The sequence below is a fragment of the Pleurodeles waltl genome, chromosome 3_1 (genome assembly GCF_031143425.1).
Source record: "Pleurodeles waltl isolate 20211129_DDA chromosome 3_1, aPleWal1.hap1.20221129, whole genome shotgun sequence".
NCBI lineage: Eukaryota > Metazoa > Chordata > Amphibia > Caudata > Salamandridae > Pleurodeles > Pleurodeles waltl.
The window spans coordinates 185,272,889-185,294,779 of NC_090440.1; the positions used below are offsets into that span (position 1 = coordinate 185,272,889).

The window sequence follows — 21,891 nt, forward strand, 5'->3', positions numbered from 1 at the left end:
TTTCATGCTTATCCAATTTGTTTACAAGTTCCTCAAGACTTCTGGCCCCTTCCTCAGTGCCGTTATATTTCTCCAAGGCTTTTTCCAAATCCTTAATTTTTTCTATGGCCTGTGCAAGCCTCCTTTCAGCATGAATAATTAAAGTATTCATTAATTTATTTGAACACTCAACTGTATCCATTTGCCACTGTTTCAATAGGTCAGGGTCCACATCATTCAGCGTTGGTAAAATGAAAATTCGCAGTCCTCTTTGAATTCGATTACATTCAATATATTTTTTCAAGGTGACACTTTCCCACCATTTATTTCCATTGTGCGCGATTTTTCCAACTCTTTCATTATTGTCTTAATATCAGTTCCTTTCACATTCCCTTGCATCCCTACCTTCTGTGAAACTTCACTGTCATTTGTGTCAAACATTTCTCTGATAAATTCCTCACGTTTTAATATTTTTTCTGCCAATGTATTAGATATATCAGTGGAATTGAGTGTTACTCTAATATCTTTTTAATTCCAGTCATTTTGAATTACAGATGAAGACTCAGAGACTATTCCACTTCTTGACTGTAGATGGCAGTGTGGGCCTAATTTCTCCCCTGTTTCATATGATATTAAAGTATCACTGCCCATTGAGCCTCTATTCTAACATGTAAATTATGCTTTACCAGGACAATTCTCTCATTTTCCTTCAAATGTTAATGCATCCATCATTGTTGCTATTTTCCAATTATTGTCTATAGCCTGTGCTCCTCTTTTCTTCAATAATCATTCCTTTTGGTTACTGACATTTACCGTGGTCCACATTGCAGTATTTAACAATGTAGGTCAGTGGTTCCCAACCTGTGGTCCGGGGACCCCTGGGGGTCCTCGAAGCTTCCTCAGGGGGTCCTCGCCTGCTTAGAAAATTAAATATTATTAACAGATTAGGCCCCCAGCTTTCAGTAATGACTCATTAGGGGGACCCTGGTTTCCAGTAATGAGTCAGTGGGGTCCCCAGATTCCAGTAATGATAAAGTGGGGGTCCACAGAAGTCAAAAGGTTGGGAACCACTGATGTAGGTCACCTCTTTCCATGCTATTTCAATTTGTTTTCCAAAAGCAGCGTGCGTACCGAATTTCCTTATTAAACTCTGATGCACTGTGATCTGTACTAAACTTAGTCGGCCCTTATTTCATCTATATTTTCTCCTCTCACAGTCTTCTGGACTCCGGGATATGGCCATCTCTCCTTTTCCCATTTTTTTCTCCCACGTACCCGTCACAAAATGCACTACAGGTTAAAAAGCGAGCAGGGTTCCTGTCCTGTTACCTGCTTCTTCATTAATTGTGAGTCGATACCTCTCAATACTCGTGTCGTGTGTTTGCCAGAGGCATTGGGCGTTTACTTGGATCCAAAACCTTTCCTCTGCATCGGAAGAAAGCCCATTCCTCACGTCCAGGTGCTCACCTCGTACGAACCTGCAGACGCATTCATCATTGTCTTTACCCAGGGAACCTGCTTCACTCTGCAATTTGTTCTTTGAGCAATCCCAGGAAATGGCACAAATCGGTACGACTTATTGCTTTTTTTTATAAAGAATTTATAATTATATATATATATACACATATATATATATAAAATTTATTTCTATTCTTAAAATGTTAAAATGTTCAAATAAGTTACTTTAATTTAACATTAGTTCCTGTGGGATGTTAATTTAAGTCCTTGCCATCATTATTTTCTGTGGGATGGTGCTGTACCAGCGATTAGCCACGTGTGATGCTGGAATTATTCCAGGTCTGAGCTGGAATATTTTTACTCCTATTTTGAGGACTTTTTGGCTGCAGTAGTTTTTGAATTGCAGTTTGTGAATAGGAATAGGCTTCCACTTCTGTGGGTGGATGTGTGTCCCTCCCAAAAGCCCTCCTTGACCACCCCAAACCTCTCCTTACTCTTTCCTAAATCCCTCCTATTTATCAGTATTTCCAATTATCAACCCCACCTGACCCTCCTACATTCAAACTTGTATGGAAATCTCTGCAGTCGGGATGGAGAGTCCGCACATAAAAGATCGGAGTGGCGGTGACCGAGACCTCCATGTGTAGATTAGTGAATAGTATTTTGCAGTTCATGAGTAGTACTACTAAACATACTACAAAATGCAGTTTGTGAATAGGCCCCTATATGTTTGAAGCTGCTGCACTGTATAATATAATATCTGATGTTTTATAATGGTGGAACTGATACTGTACAATGCAGTATATAAATTTGCACAGTACGACACTGGGCAAAAAATAAGTTGTGGTGCACAGTGTTGGGCATGACACAGTTAATGACACCTGTGACATGATACAGTGGTGGGTGCAACCATTTTTAGGTTGTGGTTCAAGTATAGAGACAGTGAGCCTTAGAAATAGAAACTGTGATGCCGCAAATGGAGGCTGAAACATTGTACTGTGCAGTTTGTAACACAAAACTGAGGCTGTGATGCTGTATGATGGGGCATGTGAAACTACATTGATGGCAGTGACACTGTACAGTGACGTTTGTAACAGTAATGTGGAAGCTGTGAGCCTGCATAATGGTTTTGTGATACCACAATGGAGACTGTGATGATCTGCAATGCAATTGGTAACACTACAGTGGAGGCTGTCATTCTGTATAATGGGGTTTGTGATACTTCAGTGGAAGCTTTGACACTGTACAGTGCAGCTTATAACATTACATTGGAGGCTGTGTTGCTGGTTAATGGGGTTTGTACATTGTTATAACAGAGTCGCTGATAGTTACAGTACAGTTTTAACACCATAATCGAGGCTTTGGCACTGTGTAAAGGAGTTTGTGATCCTACAATGGAGGCAATAGTTCAATAAGATAAACACAACAACGCTAAAACGGAGGATACGACGCTATAGCTATTGTCTATAGACCACCACACTTTCGGTGGTGGTCTGGACCACCACATTAGAACCCTGGCCGTCGGACCACCAGGATCTTGGATCCCGGCAGTCTGGAGGTGGCGGAGATCCTAATCTGCCAGGACAGCGCTGCAAGCAGGGCTGCCCTGTGGATTAAGACCTCGTTCTCAGCAAACCTTTTCATGGTGGTAACACCGCCATGAAAAGGCCGGCGGAGAACAGGTGCGGGGGGCCACAGCGGGGACCCTGCACTGCCCATGCATATGAACTTAGCATGGCCAGTGCAGGCCCCCCTGCCCAGCACCCTAGCAATGTTCACTGTCTGCTTTCCGAGGGTGCCACTCTGCGGTCTACAGCATTGCCGCAGGCTCGATTGTGATCCGGTGACAATGCTGTAGCCTGTTTTCCACTAGGCCGCCTAGCGGGAAACTCTTAATGGGGCCGGCGGGGAAGTAGCCTGTGTGACACCAATCTCACCGTCCACCGAACTCGTAATGACCCCCTAAAAGTGTCACTGAGTGTCCGTGACAATGTATAATGGGCACTGTGACCGTATAACTGAACCTATGATACTGTCAGAGATCGCTTCATCTCATCCCTTGTTCTCTTGCAGGCAGTGTGGTACACCAGGCAGCGTGGTGAGACCGGCTCTGTATATGGTGCCTCTGATCTTTGGGACGGTGTTGGAATCTTCTTCGACACCTTCGATAACGATGACAGAGTAAGTCGCTATAACCCTTGAACCACTTCTAGTGCTGTGTCCCAGGGATCTGTCCATTGCACCTCTAACCACCTTCTCCTTCCTTGCAGAAGAACAACCCTATCATCCTGGTAGTGGGGAACAACGGCAAACTCGTCTACGACCACCCCAAGTACGTGCTTGGTAGAGGGTGGGGAGGATGGATGGACCAAGATTCTCCTGTACCTCAGGGATCTGCCCTCCTGGCGGGCACACTTGTAATTGCCTCAGAATTATCTGTCCCTTAGGGAACTGCCCTGGCCATCACCTCTGCTGATGACTTGGGCTGAGATTCTTCTGTCCCTCAGGGATTTGCTTCTGTAGTTCAGGTGTTGCCTGCTGGTGGTGGAAGAGTATTTCAGTAGAGGCAGGGGTGACGCAAGTATGTTTCCTGTTCTAGGCAAGGTGATATTTTGCTACTTCTCTGCTTGCCTGCAGGCACGATTTCCTACTTGTAGGTTCATCCTGGTGCCTCCACTTGTTGCGCCGCTTGTGGTGGTCTAGCATTGCCATTGCCTAGATCCAAACACTTGCTTTCATGGCAGAAGGGTGGTCTCATAGACAGGCGGTGTAGACTCTGTTCTACCGTTCTACCTTCTTTCATAAGACATTCTCCTGTTTCACATTTTCAGCATAGCATGGACTGAACTGCATCCTTTCTGCATCCTTTCATTCTAAACTGCGAAACAACACATCATGCTCTGTACACACCTTTCTATCTCTTGTTTTTAGCCTATAGTTTTTTTCACACACCTTACAGTTCCTTCTCTACTTTTGCCATTCACCTTGAACATAGTTCCTTTCCCACTGGCCGGTACAAACTTGTCGCATCGACCTGTGGCCTCCACAATCACAACTTTTGACCCATTTACCTTTAAACCAGACCAGTATGTATCTGAATTTTATTCTTTAACCCTGAGCATTTTCCCTGTTCCATTTGACCTAATTTCCTCATTATTCAACCGACTTTACAAGTTTAGGGCATTGCCCACATATTACTATTAGCTCTTAGAGGTACCTTTCTTAGTCTCTTATTTCTTTTTCCTCTGTAATACATAATCATCACTAGAGCACCCTCACTATACTTTTTTCTGTCTGACTAGTGATACACTTTTCTTATTGATCATTCCGAAATGTTAAAGGGCAGTAGTGATTCAGGTGGAACTGTCAATTCACTCATCCTCTAATGGCTTTCACTAATTGCTTTGAAGACATCATTATATTTTCTTGGGCACAGCACTTCGGTACCCTCATAACTCACACTCTTCCTTATCCTGGGTGCACCGATATCCTCTACAGAGGTTATAAATATATTTATCATTCTTGTCAACAGAGTAACATGTAATATCTGATACTGGTATCAATGTACACCCTTCCTAAAAGCTTATTCCCAAAGTAATTGGCACTCCATTCATTGCGCTGGCTTATTGGAAGGATTGTACTACTGAATATTGAACATAGAATTACCGTAATATAAGAATGTTGTGGAAAACATATTGAGGAGCAGAATATTGATAGGTAAGTGCATGTAGGGGACATATAGATTTCTTATTCCTAACTCCACATCTACGTTCCTTAGAGATATATAGATCATCAAGGTATAAATATGTGGGGTTAGGTATAGCACATCTATGCTAACCTTTAAATATTTTGGTTTAGATATTTTGTCCTTAATATTTCCATATCATGATATTCTGCCTTCAAAATTCAGGGGCACACCGAACCAAGAATGAATAAAGCCAGCCTATGACCTTATAATCTTATCTTTTGTGTTTTGGACATTAATGAAGAACTGTTACAGTATGATTGTTTGGATGTGCTCCCATTGCTTTGGTATAGAGGTTTGAGTGACAGTTCTGTCCGGTCACTTGCATTACATCCATAAGGGTGTTTGGTGAGCACCCAGAGTATACAATTCAAATACATGTTCTCCTTCACCTTGTTTTGTTCTAAATTTTAACCATACCTTTTCTTCTGTGAATGAGATTCCTACCCCACTGCTACCAAGCAAGGTACATACATAGAAGTCACCAGTTTTCTCAAGCTCTCTTCACGGTAGAACAACAAGAAGTATGCAAACTATTGGCAATATGTGCTGCATCCTGTGGTAAGATAAGGGAGTTAAAATAGTTGTATTCTTCATTTGAAAATACATAGCCCTCAACTAGCCCCCTGTCATAAGGGTGATCTTCGGCCAGACTTGGACTTTCATGCTTGTACTTGACTTGCAATCTTCCGACTTAGTGCTGGTGTCCCAAAACTAGAACTTGCTAAATCACCTTACGATGTGTGGCTAACTAACTGCTATGTTTAGTGTGTATTTGTAAATCTTGGTGTATAGCTATACAAATGAAGTTCATTTACTTGGCACACAAAGCAAACTAACCTGATTCTAGGTGCTTAATAATAACCACTCAACACAAGGATTTCAGTTTTATCGACCTTAGAAGAATGAAAGAATGAGCGAATCCTGCAGGGATCCAAATGTATGCCTTGCAACAACACAGCTCTTTGCAGGGTGTGCATAACCCAGAGAGGTTTCTGACCGAGATTTAAAAGGTGACCTGCTGGTCAGAAAGAGTGCTCTGCAGAAGCAACATTAATCTTATGTTAAAATGATTTAACAATAGGTGGTGAAGTACGTGTACGAGGGGTGCTGCAGCACCCTAAGAATAACAATGCTGTAGTTTATAAGATGAATAAGCGATAAAGAAGACTTTCAATTCTATTTTTATCTTGTCACATTTGCTGTTTATTCAAAGACAGAGGTCAAATATCAGGCGGTACTCTGACAAATTGCTGCTTATTCTTTTAACATGGAGATTGGTGTTCACTTTTCTTTCTCTGACTGCAAAGTTGGAGGTTCTTGTAAAGTGAACTAACTGACAATCTTGCTGGGGTACAAGGAGTTTGAAAGAACAGCATCTAAGATATCAGTTTGTACATAACACATAACATTTAAACACCTGTAAAATAACTGGTTTACTTAGTGGTGTACAAATGGTAAACATTTACTGAAAACAGATTTCCACACATTATCATTTGTACGCTTTATATAGTTTTATGCAAAAACTGCATGTCCGTGCGAATTTTGTGGCCATTTCAATTGAAAATATAATCCCTGTAAATGAGAGTGTGCTGTCTCAACATGCGCTTCAACACTTTAATACACATAGGGCCAGATGTAGCAAAGGTTTTTATCCATTCTGTGTCTATGGGAAAAAGTGTTTGTACATATGGCCCATAGACCGTTAATGTAGCTGAAAAGATAACTCAGTGGGTTAATGCCCATGTTCCGGTAGGCTGTGTGCAAGCTGAAGGTCCAGGGTTCGTTTGTTTTGTGACCAGCTCACATTTTTATCACGCTAAGTTTGGTAAAATGAGCACCATGGAGTGTCAGAATAATACCTATTATAGACAGTGATAAATTGTGGTAATAAGTGCCACGCACAAAAGTCTGACTATGTGCGTGCTTGCGTGGGTGGGTGGATGGATGGCATGAAAAAGTACGCTAAAAAGACCTGTCTAACTTTTCACACGGCTCTGGTTACTAACTGGACCTGAGTCAGAGATTGCATTCTACCACACATAAAAAATTATACACGAGAGGCGTAGGGAGGAGAGAGGCATGGGGAATTGTGCTTCATATCAATCATAGATGCATTTTGGTGGTGGCTGTAGAGTTGCGGGACTTTTTTAAAATTGCTGCTAATATACACTCTGTGATGAGACTTTTGAAATACTAGAGAGTGCAGGTTGGGAAAGGTATAGTTTCTCCTTTACTTGCAGTCTGGTAGCATGTATTTATTTCGGTTTCATGTATTGTGATAACAGACGTTTGTACTTCGCTTGTACTTAAATTGATCACCAGGTGGCACTGTTGTAGAAGGATTGGTAATGTGTTTAATACTGCCTTGCGTGGGAACGTTCAGCCGGCGACTCTGAAGTATACCCCAGGGCAAGGTATTTAAAACATGTGTTAAATACCTCCTTTTCCGAGTTTTCAACTTCAAAATGAGGTGTAAAATGCAGACATGATACTTACCACACCGAATTCCCCATGATTTGTCTTTTTCGGGCCTTTTCTCCTGATAAATTTCAGTGGGTTTGATCATCCATTATCTAACCCGGGAAAACTATCAGGGCGTGATACTATCACATAACTTGTAATTCTGACCTCTCTGTATACTCCTGATTGCAAAGAAAATGGAATTTAACCCTTGCCATGACAGCCCTAAAGCGCTCGTTGTCGTAGGTACTTTTTTTTTATTCAGAGATCAGCAGTGGCAGCCGCAGACCTCAAGGGGGTGTGGAGAGGGAGACGACGGGGCTGGGAAAATATGTATATTTTTTTAATTACCTGTCCTGCTGCCTCGCTGCTCTTCTCTCCTGATGGTGTCCCAGCAGTCCCTGGGACACCAGCACAGGCTCCCTACGCAATCCTGGCACTGCACTCATGCTATTCCTAGCATGAGAACAGTGCCAGGATTGGTCTGAGTGGCTTGATCTGCCACTCAGACAGTGCATGTGAGTCTGTGCTGTTTCTCTAAGCCGGCTGTGCAACACAGCCGGGTTAGTGAAACCTAAGTGCGCATATCATTTTGGCTGGCCTAAGACGGCTGGCCAAACTGACATTGGATACTTAAGTGCACTCCACTCCTCCGCCTCACCCCTCCCGTCGCCCAGCCCTGTTTTATTTTTGAGCTGCTGGCTCTTAGCCAGTGGGGCGATGCTTCTTCGTCATTGCAGAGGAGCCGCCCCTATTTAAGTACATATCAGAATTCACTGCACAGAGCCGCTTCATCTAAAAACTATAATGGATACAGCAAAGACTGCTTCTGATGTCTGACAGTGACTGTGATAATGATGTAGATTCTCAACAGGCAGGTGCATTGACTACAATACGCAGCGAAGTTCTTTAACGAGATCTCATACTGGGTTAAGTGACCTTAACATGCTCAGCATTAGAGGTTTAATAGCTGTGAAAGCTTATTTTAACGAATGATAATTGTAACACAGCATATTATGTGTGTAACTAATTCATAAAGGTAAACTTGATTTTTGTGGTATGTTTACTATGGTTTTTTTTTTTTTGGTATTCACAAACTACGATTTTACGACTGCAAAGACTCTGCAGGCGGGAAGGAGAACTTTGCACATAAAAAGATAGGCCTGCGCCATCTTTTTATGTCTGGAGTCTCCATCACAAGTGCGGACTCTCTGCAGTTATAATTTACAATTAGTAAAATTAAAACTGTTGTTTTAAATACAAAGAAGTAGACTTACTCCAAAAATGTAAAATTAACTTTGTGAATCAGGCCCTAAATTTATTTCTATGCACAACATTTGTCAATATAGCCCACCCTACCCTGGTGGGCACCTGTCCGATCCCCATTGAAGACTATGCTGTATATAAACCAATTGGTTATACAAAATGTGTTTTAATAATTTGCTTTAAAAGGAGTTATTGGTAGATTAAAGAATGGATTCTACGAACTGAGTACTTCACTTGTGTTGCCCCACAACAAAGCCATCCATTGATTCTAAGAAATAAAAGAAACACAAAAAAAGATAGAAGAATTTGAAGGACATTATGGACATAAAATGTAACAAGAAGCTCTGAATAAAATTGGACTAGAGGTAAGGCTTAGTGTAATAATGCGGGTAAACATGGGGATTAGTTCATAAAATTTGTATTAAGATGCACAAGTATGCCCAGTGCACCTGAAGTGGTGCATTTACAAAGCAGGTATGCTTTTATTTTTATTCATTTATATTGTAAATCCGACAAGGAGCAATGGTGAGTCCTTAAAATCCTTAAAAAAATTAGGTGCCTTAATGTCCAAAAAAGTCATGTCTGACGAGCATAAGGCTCATGTGAAGATTCGGGTCCCTGATTCGAGGGAGCTCGATAGGCATTCAATTGGTCTGTCCTTAAAACAGGGTAGTCCTGTTGATCTCCTGGTGAGTTGAGAAGACCTATTTGATGAGGCTTGTATTCAGTTTTTTCTTCAATGTTGGCAGACTTGATTGGTTCCTTAGGTCTGGGTGCAGACTGTTCGAGAGTTGGGAGCCTAACAGTCCATCAGCCTACCTCCGTGAGATTTGCTGTTGAATCAGACCTGACCAATCAAGTTTGACTTGCAGGCTGTCAAGGATCGACTAAGTGTCTGATGGGGAACTTTGTCAGATTCTTGGTAGCTTGGGATGTTTCCCTTGCATGTTTTGAAAATAGAGCAGAGTATTTTGAACTTCATCCTTTGTGCCAAGGTTAGCAAGTGTCTTAGGGCCCAGGTGTGTGGGTCAGTGTCTTAAGAGTGAGACATAAGCCCTCATCATTATTTCGGCAGAATAGGACTTTGGTGTTTAACACATGTGGTAAATGTCATTACTCAGTGTGAGGTGCTCAACATATGTGAAAAATGTCCCCTATTCCGAGTTTTCAACATTGAAATGAGGCACAACAAATTTAGCATATTTTGCTTTTTTCACATTGCTTTTCCCCAGTGAATTGCAGCCAGATTGACCTGTCAGAATCAGGGGTGAACTGCGAGGATGTGATAAGTTTCAGGTCTTCCTTTGAACACGTGGCTGCACATGGGGCCAATCAGAATTGATATTTCTTTATCAGACTTTGACTGAATGCAAGGGAAGAAAAATATAAAAGGAAGGAAAGGAGGAGGAAGAGAACGGCTGAAAAAGTGACAAGGGGCAAAAACAGAGAGAACAAAAGGACATTTTAGAGTGAAATAAGGGGAGGGAAAGTGCATGAAAGCGGCATGAGGTTGAATGAAGATTAAGCATTTTTGGTATTTGGCAACTGCAACATTAGACAAAATCAAGCGCTGGCTTCTTAGAAAAAGTTTGGGCTCCTGCACTTATTATTTTACAAATTAAGAACTGATCACGCAACTCGCAGTTCCGATCCATGAGCAAACCGCTGTGCAGGTATCTGATTTTAGCCCTTGACTTTTGGCGATGGCTATAGTCTTGCCCCTTACTTTCGAACCTGCAGTAGTTTTACAAACTTTTTGTTTTGTGCTCCAGCATAAACTAACCTGCTTTAGTCCAATATCGATTCATTAAGTATGTGATAAATTTGATGCTTGTGGAAACTGGAGCAACGGGTGCTTTGGCTGGAGTTGGGTTGGCTCCCTGTTCCTTCCAACCACTTGACCAGTAACCATAAGTTGATGGATTTCCGGTTTTGAGGGTTTTGGTCTTTGGTGCATCCATGCAGAGATGATATTCCCTCATCCACTAGTTTATGTGCTTGCACTAGTTCATGGCGTATTTGTAATGGTCTACATGGCTGTCCAGCCACATGTATAGTTGTATTCCATGAGCATACTCTAAGAAGGGAATGTGGAATTGAACAACTATCTGTCCAAAAAGTCCCTTATATGTGTTGAAGAGAAGGGGTGACAATGAAGATTCTTGTATCACCACAAGAAGTCAGCTTCACTTTTGATGAGCCCGGGCCAGTGGTGGTTTACTGGATGTGATTAGTTAAGAATAATTAGCACTCTAAGACCCATATCTACTTATGATCTGACCTCTGGAACCAAGGCTCAAATTCAGCTATTATAAGATCCTACACTATTGGCATTGTCCTCTCATAAACTATTCATAGCAAGAATGGCACACAATGGCATGTGTTGGAGGTGCAAGGAGCAAAGAGGAGCCAAGATCCACATCTTATGGTCCTGTAGACTGATACAGAACTTCTGGTTTCTAGTGTGGGAAAAACTGGCTCATATGACTGGTCTTGCTCTAACTCTCTCAGAAGAGCTGACAATTCACCTTTTCTCTTCTGACATAATGGAAATTACTAATGAGAAGAAACGGTGGCTGGACCCACCTCTTCCTACACCAAAAAGATGGAAAAAAACTACAACCCTAAAACAGCTACACTGCCACTCTAAAATATTGTAGTGAAGAGATGGTGATTAAGGCTTCTCACAAGAGAATTATCTTCAAATTAGATGACCAGCTTTATGTCATTGAAGAGAGATGGACCCATTCCTATCCTGAAATATAATCTCTCTTGTAAGTATATTATATCCTCATATGAATGTTTACCGGGCCAGTCTTCATCACGATATAAGGTTGACCTATACATAGTGACCTTAGTTTATTGAGAATATTTCAGCCTTTTCCTATTTTGCTTTTTTGGGAGACAAAAGTGAAACAACTCGTTGTGAACGTTGATTGATGATAACAAACAGAAACCAAAAACAAGTGAGAATGGATTATAAGTGTACTATTTTGATTTTGAATGTACTATTATGTCTTTCTTGTACTAAAGTCTAAATAAATACCATGTTTAGAAGAAGAGTGATTGACACTACTGAAAAGACATTCCACTTATGGTAGGTCAGTTTCTCATGCAAGCATTTTGTGGTCTCTGGTATTTTAGGCCATTGGCAAATCAAGCAGAATTAGGATCTCACTTTGCTCAGTATCCAATGAGGAGAGGGGTTCTCCAGGGATAGCAGCTATGGCTATTTCTGTACCTTTTTAAGGTCGAAAAACTGGTTGCTCATCAAGTACAGTGTTGGTTTCTGCTACAAAATGTTGAAGTTAGCCTGATATCTCACTCTTGAAGTTATTTCTAAAGAATGCCAGGTTTGAGATTGGTCTATAGATAGAAGGTTCAAGAGGGTAAGAGTAGTGACCTGCTTATCTGCAATATTCAAACTGAAATGTTGCGTCTGATATTCTAGTTTAGAACTTGTTTAAAGTGATCCCACTATTCCAGTCAGAAGTGATTCCTGTCCTAGCACTTATGATGGGATGTTAATCATTGCTCAAGTGCACACATTTTCATGATGTCTCTTCATTTAAATACAACATATTGGCATCAGGTCTGGTTCAGTTTGGTCATTTTGTAATCCACACTTTTGCCTGTTTTCATACCCCATCTTTTCAAAGACTGGCACTGTTCCTCTTCTTCTAGCTTCATCTGGCACATGCTCCTTGGTCCCTGTTCTGTCTTCCCCATAGTCTAGCGCGGCTTCTTTGGATCTGAGATTGCTGCCTTATACCCACTGTTTGGTCAGAGTTCACAGTGGAATGCAGTCTGCAACTCAGTCTCCAAGTATTGTGTTACTCATCTAGGCCTAGAGTGTGTTCAGAGCAACAATGCCTTTTCGCCTGATGCACTCTGCTTTCTATGTAGTTAAGGTGATGTCCAGCTGTGTAGTGCTTACCATCTTTGATAGGGCAAAATAGGACTTGGAAGAAAAATATATCAAAGTGGTGATATGCACCACATTACCAGAGGCGATGTTTTGGCAATCTTTTGGACAAGTGGATGTTTCTTGATGTGTGATCCAAAGTTACAGAACACATACCATTGGTGCACACCAGTCTAATTGACGCTAATTTATTGATTGTTGATTAAACACTGCTGATCCATATTGTTCTTGAGTTTTAGCCATCCTTAGAATGCACAACTATTGCACATTCCCAAGTGTTCATGTTCAGTTGCTCAGGCGTTTTTGCTTACCACGATTCCGCTTTTAAACATTAATATAATAATACACATGAAACAGTTTTTTAACTTGAAGTCTCCATTTGCTGCTTTGCTTGTATGCTCTTCCCACCATTTTCAAAACGTATTTATTTATGCAGACATCAAGCAGCGTAACTCCACTACCTCCTTTTATTCAATTACTTGGTCAGCTTCCTACCAGCTGGACGCCCAGGTCTCAAACGATTACAATCTACCCTGCGGCATTTGACAGACACAGATACAGACCTGAGATTTTTTGTTAGAGGACAATGTGCAGCTTTGCAAATATTAGTAACAGATTGTACATCTGAAAACTGAAAATTTTACAGCACAATTAACAAGGGATCAGATTGTGATCAGATGTAAAGATAAAGTCCAACAGCAAGATATGTCTATGAATATCGTGTAGGAGTTGAAACACAGTGATCTGGGAATCTATCTACCAACATGATGTGGGCGCAAAGCTTTTGAACCTCCAAAAACTCTGTGTCATTTGAAGGATGGAAATTAGAGCTGCCTAGTTATTTTGACACTATTTTAGAATTAGTATTCAAAGCTTACTTAATTCAAGGAAAATTATACATTGCCAAAAATGGTCTAATCATAGTGGAGTATAGCCTCAAACTAGGTGCAAAGGATACAGTGTTATTTGTGGGAAAAGAAAATGAATAGCTTCTTAATTATGTATTAAGTAGGATGAATGAAACGTTTAATACACAGCTAAGAAACATTTGAAGTTCATAAAAAAAATATGAGTAAAAGATGATGCCACATTTGTAAAATGCAAAATGAGAAATGTTCCATTTAGCATTAGGAACCATTTGGGTATGATGTGAACATGTGAGCATGAGCGTTTAAAGCCTATTGAATTATCTATCTGGTTATTTCCGCTGCTCAACCTATGATAACAATGGGAGGTCTTGACAGTACTGATAATTTTACAAATTGTGGGGGAACTGTAAGCATAGAAAAATATGAATTTGACAAAACTTGAATATCTGGGACACATCCTTTCTGACCAAGGGGAAAAAACCTCATCCGTGGTTGGTGGACGCTATTGCAAAGGCACCAACGTTTTCCTTCAACCTAACTCCTACCAACTAGCTTTAGGCCCAGCTTTTAGTGAATTCTGTTTAATTCAAACTTTATCCAGAACTTTGTGACCAAATATGAGAATTTGAAAGTTTTGATGGGGCAAAACCAGCATTCAAGTGGACTGAGTTATGTGAACAACTTAAATCTTTGAAAGATGAAACTGTAACGGCCAGGTTTTCAAAAGCATCAGGAATTTAAAGGAAGAGTGCATGGATGGTGAATGAGAGCGTGCAGGACACTGTGAGGTGAAGTGTAAGGGCAGAGTGGTGATGTGGATAGTAGGGACAGTAGTGCTGGACAATGCCAGGAAGGGGAAGTTGTGCAATATGCAGAGGACCCAAAGCGTACACAGACTTCTCAAAACATTCACAAGTTTGTGTTTAATCAGTTGTTTCTCTGAGGTGCCAGAATTCTTATTTTGCCTTGCTGTGGACCTGTATGTTCTGTTTACCCTGAATGTCTAAGTTGTGACATTTTCACTTTTTTTGTGTATATTGGTTAAGGGTGGGAAATGTTGTGCTCCGGTTTATTGCAGTATGCATGGGATTGTTCTTGTTTAGTACATTTGAAAGTTTCCTCTAACTTTCCAATTTAGAGTGTATTAGGTTAAATGGATCCCATCGTTCTAAACATAGGTCATTTTGACCCTGGCACTGAAAATGGGTTGTTGTAGATTAAACCAGTGAGTGAAACCTTTTGTGAATTCTCTACATTTACCTGCTACAGTAATACAGAGCTTTCTTTAGGAGAGAAGTAATTACTGCTTGTTTCAGAGTGATTGGCAAAGGCCCTGGTTGCATTGAGGTATTTTCTTTTCCTGGTTGCATCCATGCTGAATGGCAGAAATCTGTGCTATTTTGTGGTAGATTGTGAAGGCTTCACTGGGATGTTTGAAGCTTTCAGGTTGCCATCTGCTTGGCAAAGTTGCAAACTTGCTCCAGGCTCATTGCTTCGAAGCTTCCCTAACTTGACGATTAATTTTGGGAGCAAGTTTGGGCTCCTTTGTTACAAAACAGGAAAACTAATGTTAATGAAGACATGGACTGAAACTGCTGATTTGATGTTACAGAAGATATATATTGTATTTGCTTACTAAAAATGATTTTCTCACAGATATCCATCCTCGTAAGTTTAGTTCCTCCAACCGTGACATCCCTGCATCCTCCATATTCACCCAACCAGATTCTGTACGTAATACTTCCACTCTAAGCATAAAGGAAAGCTTAAGAGCAAAGTGCTGATTAGAGTGGAAGTTAACAGACCTTCAACAACCAACATTGAACACGAAATAAAAAAAAATGTAACTCATTACTAACAGTAACAATGTAAAATGTAATCATTGAGCTTAACTGGAATCTTAGGAGACCTGCAACTGACCATTCCTCAAGCAATCACCCCATTTGTGCACCTGACCACATCTCCTCCTTCCACAAACGTTTCATGCAAATCAGCAAATACACTGTACTGTTCTTGCAAACTTCAGCATCCCCTCTACAAGGGGAAACCCTGCTAAGCTTCCACATTGTTTCTCCGCCTACTCTCACCACAGTCTTCAACACTTCTGTGACAAGAGCAGTGTCAAACTAACAGGCTGTTCCTTCCCAGAGTCTGCAAGATGCTTCAGCTGTACTCGGCCCCCCTCTGTAAAAGCGTTTTTTCCACATACCCCTTTTCTCAAACGCATATCCAGCTTCACCTTTTGTTTATTCTTTTTCACTACGCTTCTAATACTGTGATAGTCACTTTCAGAAGAGCTCTTACATTTTGTCTTCAACCATCATGGTAGACACATTGTACCAGGCTTGTGACCTCTCAGCAGCTCAAACGGGGACAAAAGAATCACAGCATTAGGTGTGGTTCTGTCTGCAAGAAACTTTGCTTGGAACACGTTCCTCTAGTTAATTGACCTTGATTGCCAATTAAGTGGACTCCTTTACCACCATGTAAAACGTCTCCACTTACACAATCAGCTCTGGATGGAAAACTGAAATCCTCCTATGTTTAATACCATGCTTAACAAAGAAACCCAGAATAATGAGAATTAGAATTTGCAAACCATTGACAGAAACAATTTACTCCAGAATCCCTCTGTACAAAATAAGTCATTCGGGAAGTCCACAATAACCTCCGATGTAAGCTCCTCGGCCTTCCTTATTTCAGACCATTTCATAAAGTAGTCAATAACCACAAAGCCAACTACTTCCTGCCTGGGAAGAACTGTGAAAAGACCAATAATATCAATTCCCAACTTTCTTGTGGTCCTTCACTCCACTATAATAAGTTCCATCCCATCCAGTCAAGGACATGGAAAATATTCACACACACACACACACACACCTTCTCGTCCCAAAAATGTCAACATGCCCTTCATGAAAACGCTCAATTATTTTCTTGCCCAACTCATATAGAAAAATGATTCTGTCACCTCTCATTACAGTGCTGTTTCCTACAGAACTCCTCGGGTACTCTGAAAGAGCCCTTTTGTTCACCTAGCACCTTGCGCTCTTCAGGCCACCCATTACTGATATACTTTATTACCTTACTCATGATAGAATTTTTCCAATTTTCTCAACCTAGATTGTTTCATCAAATGAATCACATCACTCACTTATTGAGTTCACTTCAACATAGCAATAGGCTTCCTCACAAACCTGCAATTCTCGAGCTCCACCCATAACACACTCTTCATCGGAAATTGGTAACCTTGACCCCCAAATGCAGGCCAGAAGTTATCTTTTAATCACTGAGTAAGCCCTCTCAGCCTCAAAGCTATTGAAGCATGGGACGCAATCCATTCTTTGTCCTTGTCTCACTATATCAAGACAGACCCTAAACCACAATTGCTTACAACAACAGCAACAACCCATTCTCTACTAAATTCAAATGATTTTAAACAAGGCACATTAATTATCTCCCTTTTCAGATCATCAAATGTTCTCATTTGGTTCTCCCCCCACTCAAATGTGCTATTTTTCTTCGGTAGATGCCTAAAAGGTTCAGCCTATTTGGAAACTGGCCATACAAGGGAGAGAGAAGCGGGGGTCAAAGTGTCAGGCAACTCAGATGGCTCAGAACTTCTTTCACTCACTAGGTGGCGCTGGTTCCCTGTTGTACACTTTTCGCTTTACGTGCACCACTTTATATTTCTTCCTAAAAAGAAAAAAAAATCACCCAGTCAGTGTCTGGGAATAAAAATATAATAAATTCACTAGACCAGAAGTAAATCGTAGACGATTTTCAGATCATAAACGCTACAATATGATACGTATTACATTTCATAAAACTTAAACCGGCAACATGAAATCAGGTTACAAAGGTTTGTAGGAAAATTGTAGCCAGATAAGAAAGAACATCTTCTGACCTTCTTAACCTATCCTTCTGTTTTGAAGCAATTTTTGTGTTTGTGAGAAAACCATGTAAAATTAGGTTATCACTCACAACCCCACAGTAAAAGCAACCAGTGGTGTTTTATGGACGTCCCCTGCTGATCGATGCCTAGAGATGTGGTTGTGCCCCAGAATTGTGGTATAACAGTGAACCTTGCACCGCTTGGTGTGGAAGAACCTGAGGATTGGCACAGTGGCCCAGGATACTGAACATTTCACCTCCAGCTCTTGAATACTCACGGAGTTAACACAGGGCCCTGCGGCTCGCCTCTTGGTCTGGGAGAGTTAGGGTACTGGTGTAGGACGTTGAGCCTCTCACTTCTGGGGGATTTGTGTGATGGTAGCTCATACATAGCGCTGCTACCCCTAGCCCCCTAAGGTGTGTGTACTGGAGTTCACAACAATACAATGCATGCGACATAATAAGACACCCGGGACACCAATTGTGGGTATAATATGTCGCAAGTTTATTGATTACACAGGTTGGGTTAGCTTACGGGCGATCCCGGTGTCGGAGATGAGTTCGTTAAAGCTGGCCGACACCCATCCTGAGAAAGCTAGAGCTGTTCCGTCTGGTGTTCTTTGCACCAGCGTACTTAGATTCTTACAGCTCTTTCCTTTATCGTGGTTTACCACTCTCCTCCTTTATTTATTTGTCATGCTCCTGACAAGTCAGAGCGAGACCCAGGCCAGTCTCCACAGTTGCTCAGGATTTCAACTGTCCCTTGCGGGATTAAGGAGCGCCATCGCGTCATCCCAGGCCCCGCCGTAAAGGCTCCCAGTGGCCTGAGGAATTGCTTTTGGCTCCAGGAATAACCATCTGGAGTTTTTTTTAAATCATTTTAACGCTTTAGGATCGCCCTGTAACTCCGCCTAGCCTCGGGAATGGCATCTCGCGATAACCGAGGCCCCCCACCTGTGCTCGTCCCCTACTCTGCGTACACCCCGCTCTTACTAGAGCGTCCCTAACATTCAGTAGGAAAATATCTGTGCCTGCATCAGACAAGTGTACCCCGTCTGGTGCAAAATTACCGCTCAGGTGTCTACTCAGCAGGGTATGTCAGATGAAGCCAAAACCCTGTTGCTTTGCAATTTTTTGCAGGGACCTGTTGATTCTGCGCCTGGACATTTCAATGGCGGCCGCTGACCTGGCTCCGTGCCACACCCCGCGGGATAATCTCAGACCAAATTATCTCACCGTCTTCCATCAGGGTGGCGAGCCTGGCGATACCCTGCCTCATGGCCTGTAACAGTGGGCCCCTCCCACAAGTAGTTAGATCGTTACCACCCAAGTGGATCAAAAGAATGTCGGGCTTAAACCCTCTCTTCCCCACCAGCCGGCCAACTATAGGTTCCAGCATGGCCCATCTCATTCCGGGGCAACCCATCCAGGAGAGTTCGACGTTACTGAAACCGTGGTACCAGCTTCTTTCCTTGGCCCATTGTTCTGCTCTGGCCACTAGGGAGTGGCCTATCACCCATACCGTCTTAGCCCCTAGATGAACGAGAAGGTAACTATTACCACACACTTTATTGACATTTGCGACTGCCATATATACACTTATGGCAAAACATCGTTACAATACAGTCATTGCATTTAGCCCCAAAGCAACGCCCTTTACCCATCTCGGGCCATTGGCAGCCTCCTGCCCCCGATGACAACCCTTCCCCGTCTTAGGACCGAATGTACAGTTTGTATCTGTCTGGCTGCCACCTCCCAATCTGCGTGATTGCCCCCGCATGCAGCCCCTCGTCAAAGGCCGTAGAGGCCGCACCAATTCTAAAGGAATGGGTTGACCATTTGCGCCCATAGTACCCTGCCTCTGTGATTGCCCACTTGAAGACCCTTCTGTATTGAAACTGTGTGAGTGGTTGGCCGTCCTGGTGAAGCAATAAGTATCCCGGTTGTGCAGGGTGGCATGCTGTGTACCTCCTGAGCAGTTCCACAGGGCAACACTTGGGGTCCCTAAAACCTCTCAAACGCACCACCACACCTATCCCTTTCTTGTCGGTTTTGGAGTGCCACACTCTGAGTTCAACTATGTCCTGCCCCATTTTTACGTCGCCCCGCCTAAGTGCCCTGTAGGATGTGTCGCTCTTCGCTTTCGCCACTAACTCTGAAGACCTGAATGCCCCAAAAAAGGCTAGGGAAAAGGTGACAGCGAATAACAGCTCCTCATACTGTGTGTTACAAATAACTGTGAGTGCCCCCACCAGCCCCTTTAGCATGCCCAGATCGATGGGCGCCCTCTGGTCAGGTGGTTTTTATTCTTCCCTAGCCCAACCTTTCAGTGCTGCCCTCAATGGGAAGCCCACAGTTGGGTCTCCCTCCCCCTTTAATTTTGCAAAATGTGCGATCGCCGCCAGGTGCCTTGAAATCCACGCGTGTGACTTGCCATTGTCTTTTGCCCACACTACAAAACGGTGCACTCTTGTGGCCGGTGGATGGTCCTCCCCACGCCCCCCAGGCATTCGTTAGTGACGGAAACCTGTTGAAACACGCCCTGTATCTGGCTCGGGTAGTCGGGGCCAGGGATAACTCTCCCAGTGCCACTATCCTTTGCTCCACTGAACCAATCGCCACCATTCCGCCTTGAACGGCGTCATCTCCTCCATCGCCTGGGGGCAAGCAGTCCGTAATTTCGTCCACTGAAAACGAGAAAGAGCATCAGCGGCCACATTCTTCACCCCTTGCACATGCCGCAGACGAAACTCCACGTTTCTTAACAGACAAACCCTCACCAGCTCCCTCAGCAGTCCTACCAACACTGGGCAGTTCCCTGACTGGCAGTTGATGGCCTGTACCACGGCCATGTTGTCTGACCAGAACGTAATCCTCTTGTTGGCTAGCACCTGTGGCCACAGATGGAGAGATAGGACAATTGGGAACATCTCTAACACTGTGATGTTTTTTGTGAGCCCATGCCTACTCCATGCATTGGGCCATTTTCCCGCACACCACTGACGGTCCAGTATGGCACCAAAGCCCTCTCTCCTTGAAGCATCGGTGAATAGCTGGAGCTGCTGACTGGTGCACCATGGAGTGTACCATTGAACTCCTCCAGAAATAACCGCCACATGCGCAGGTCCTCCTTCAGGCCCGCACTGAGGCGCACCAAGTGGTGGGATTTATTAACTTTCGCTGTTGCCCTTGCTAGCCGCCTGGCAAAGATTCTGCCCGCTGGGTTAATTCTTGCTGCAAAGTTTAGCCTGCCCAGTAGGCTCTGTATTGTGGCTAGGGTCGCTTTGTCCCTACTCAGCACCTGCCGAATGTCGGCCTGCAGAGCCGTGACCTTGTCTCCCGGCAATCAACACATCCCGTTCATTGAGTCAATCTCAATGCCCAGGAATGTCAAACATTCCGTAGGTCCCTGCGTCTTTTCCAGGGCCAGCGGCACCCCCAGTGACTGACTCAGGTGTTCCAAAGCATTGGGGGTAGCCCTACACTCACCCGAACCTGCCTTTCCTATTAAGAGGAAGTCATCTAGGTAGTGGAGTGAACTCCCCGGGGAGTTGTTTTCTTTCAGTGCCCATTCCAGGAAGCATGCAAAAGTTTCGAATAAGGAACATGACACCCCACAACCCATAGGCATGCATTTGTCGTAAAAGTATTGACCAGCCCACTGCATCCCCAGGAGGTGGAAGCTACTCGGGTGGACTGGGAGAAGGCGGAACACGGACTCAATGTCTGCCTTTGCAATGAGCGCCCCTTTGCCTGCTGCGCGAACCACGTCTATCGCCTCGCCAAATGATGCGTAACCAAAGGAGCACGTTCGCTCCTCCAGGTAGTCGTTCACCGACGCCACTTTGGGGTACGAGAGATGGTGGATCATCCTATATTTTCCCTGTTATTTCTTCGGTACGATCCCCAGAGGTGACACAATGAAGTTTGGAAGGGGTGGCTGGGAGAAGGGGCCAGCCACCCTCCCCAATTGAAGCTCCTTCTCCAGCTTCTCCTGTACCACTCCTGGGGCTTCCCTGGCTGATCGTAAGTTGTTGGCTCCCCTAGTGACTGCCGGGCCGGAGTATGGGATCCTAAAACCTTCACTAAAACCTCTGAACAACAGCTCCCGTTCAACTGGTCTAGGGTAGTCTTTGAGAATGTGGGCCAAGGTGCTAAAGGTTATGGGAGAAGGTGCTATTGTATTGTGTTGCAACCCCGGACAATTAGGGCTGTTTGGAAACGGCATTGGTACCCGTTGGCTTGTCTGTCCTGTTCCCTTTGTTGCAGTTGGCTGCTGGGTGCCAGCCGGCGCA

At 43.2% G+C, this 21,891-nt stretch overlaps 1 protein-coding gene across 2 annotated transcripts in view; it reads left to right on the top strand.

Moving 5' to 3' along the window:
- The window catches only part of LMAN1L (lectin, mannose binding 1 like), a 254,756-nt gene that overhangs the window by 39,362 nt on the left and 193,503 nt on the right, over positions 1-21,891 (top strand). For both annotated transcript variants that reach the window (XM_069222136.1, XM_069222137.1), the window contains exons 3-4: positions 3,511-3,618; positions 3,708-3,769. In XM_069222136.1, coding sequence (XP_069078237.1) covers positions 3,511-3,618; positions 3,708-3,769 — 170 coding nt within the window. The remainder of the gene's footprint in view (positions 1-3,510; positions 3,619-3,707; positions 3,770-21,891) is intronic.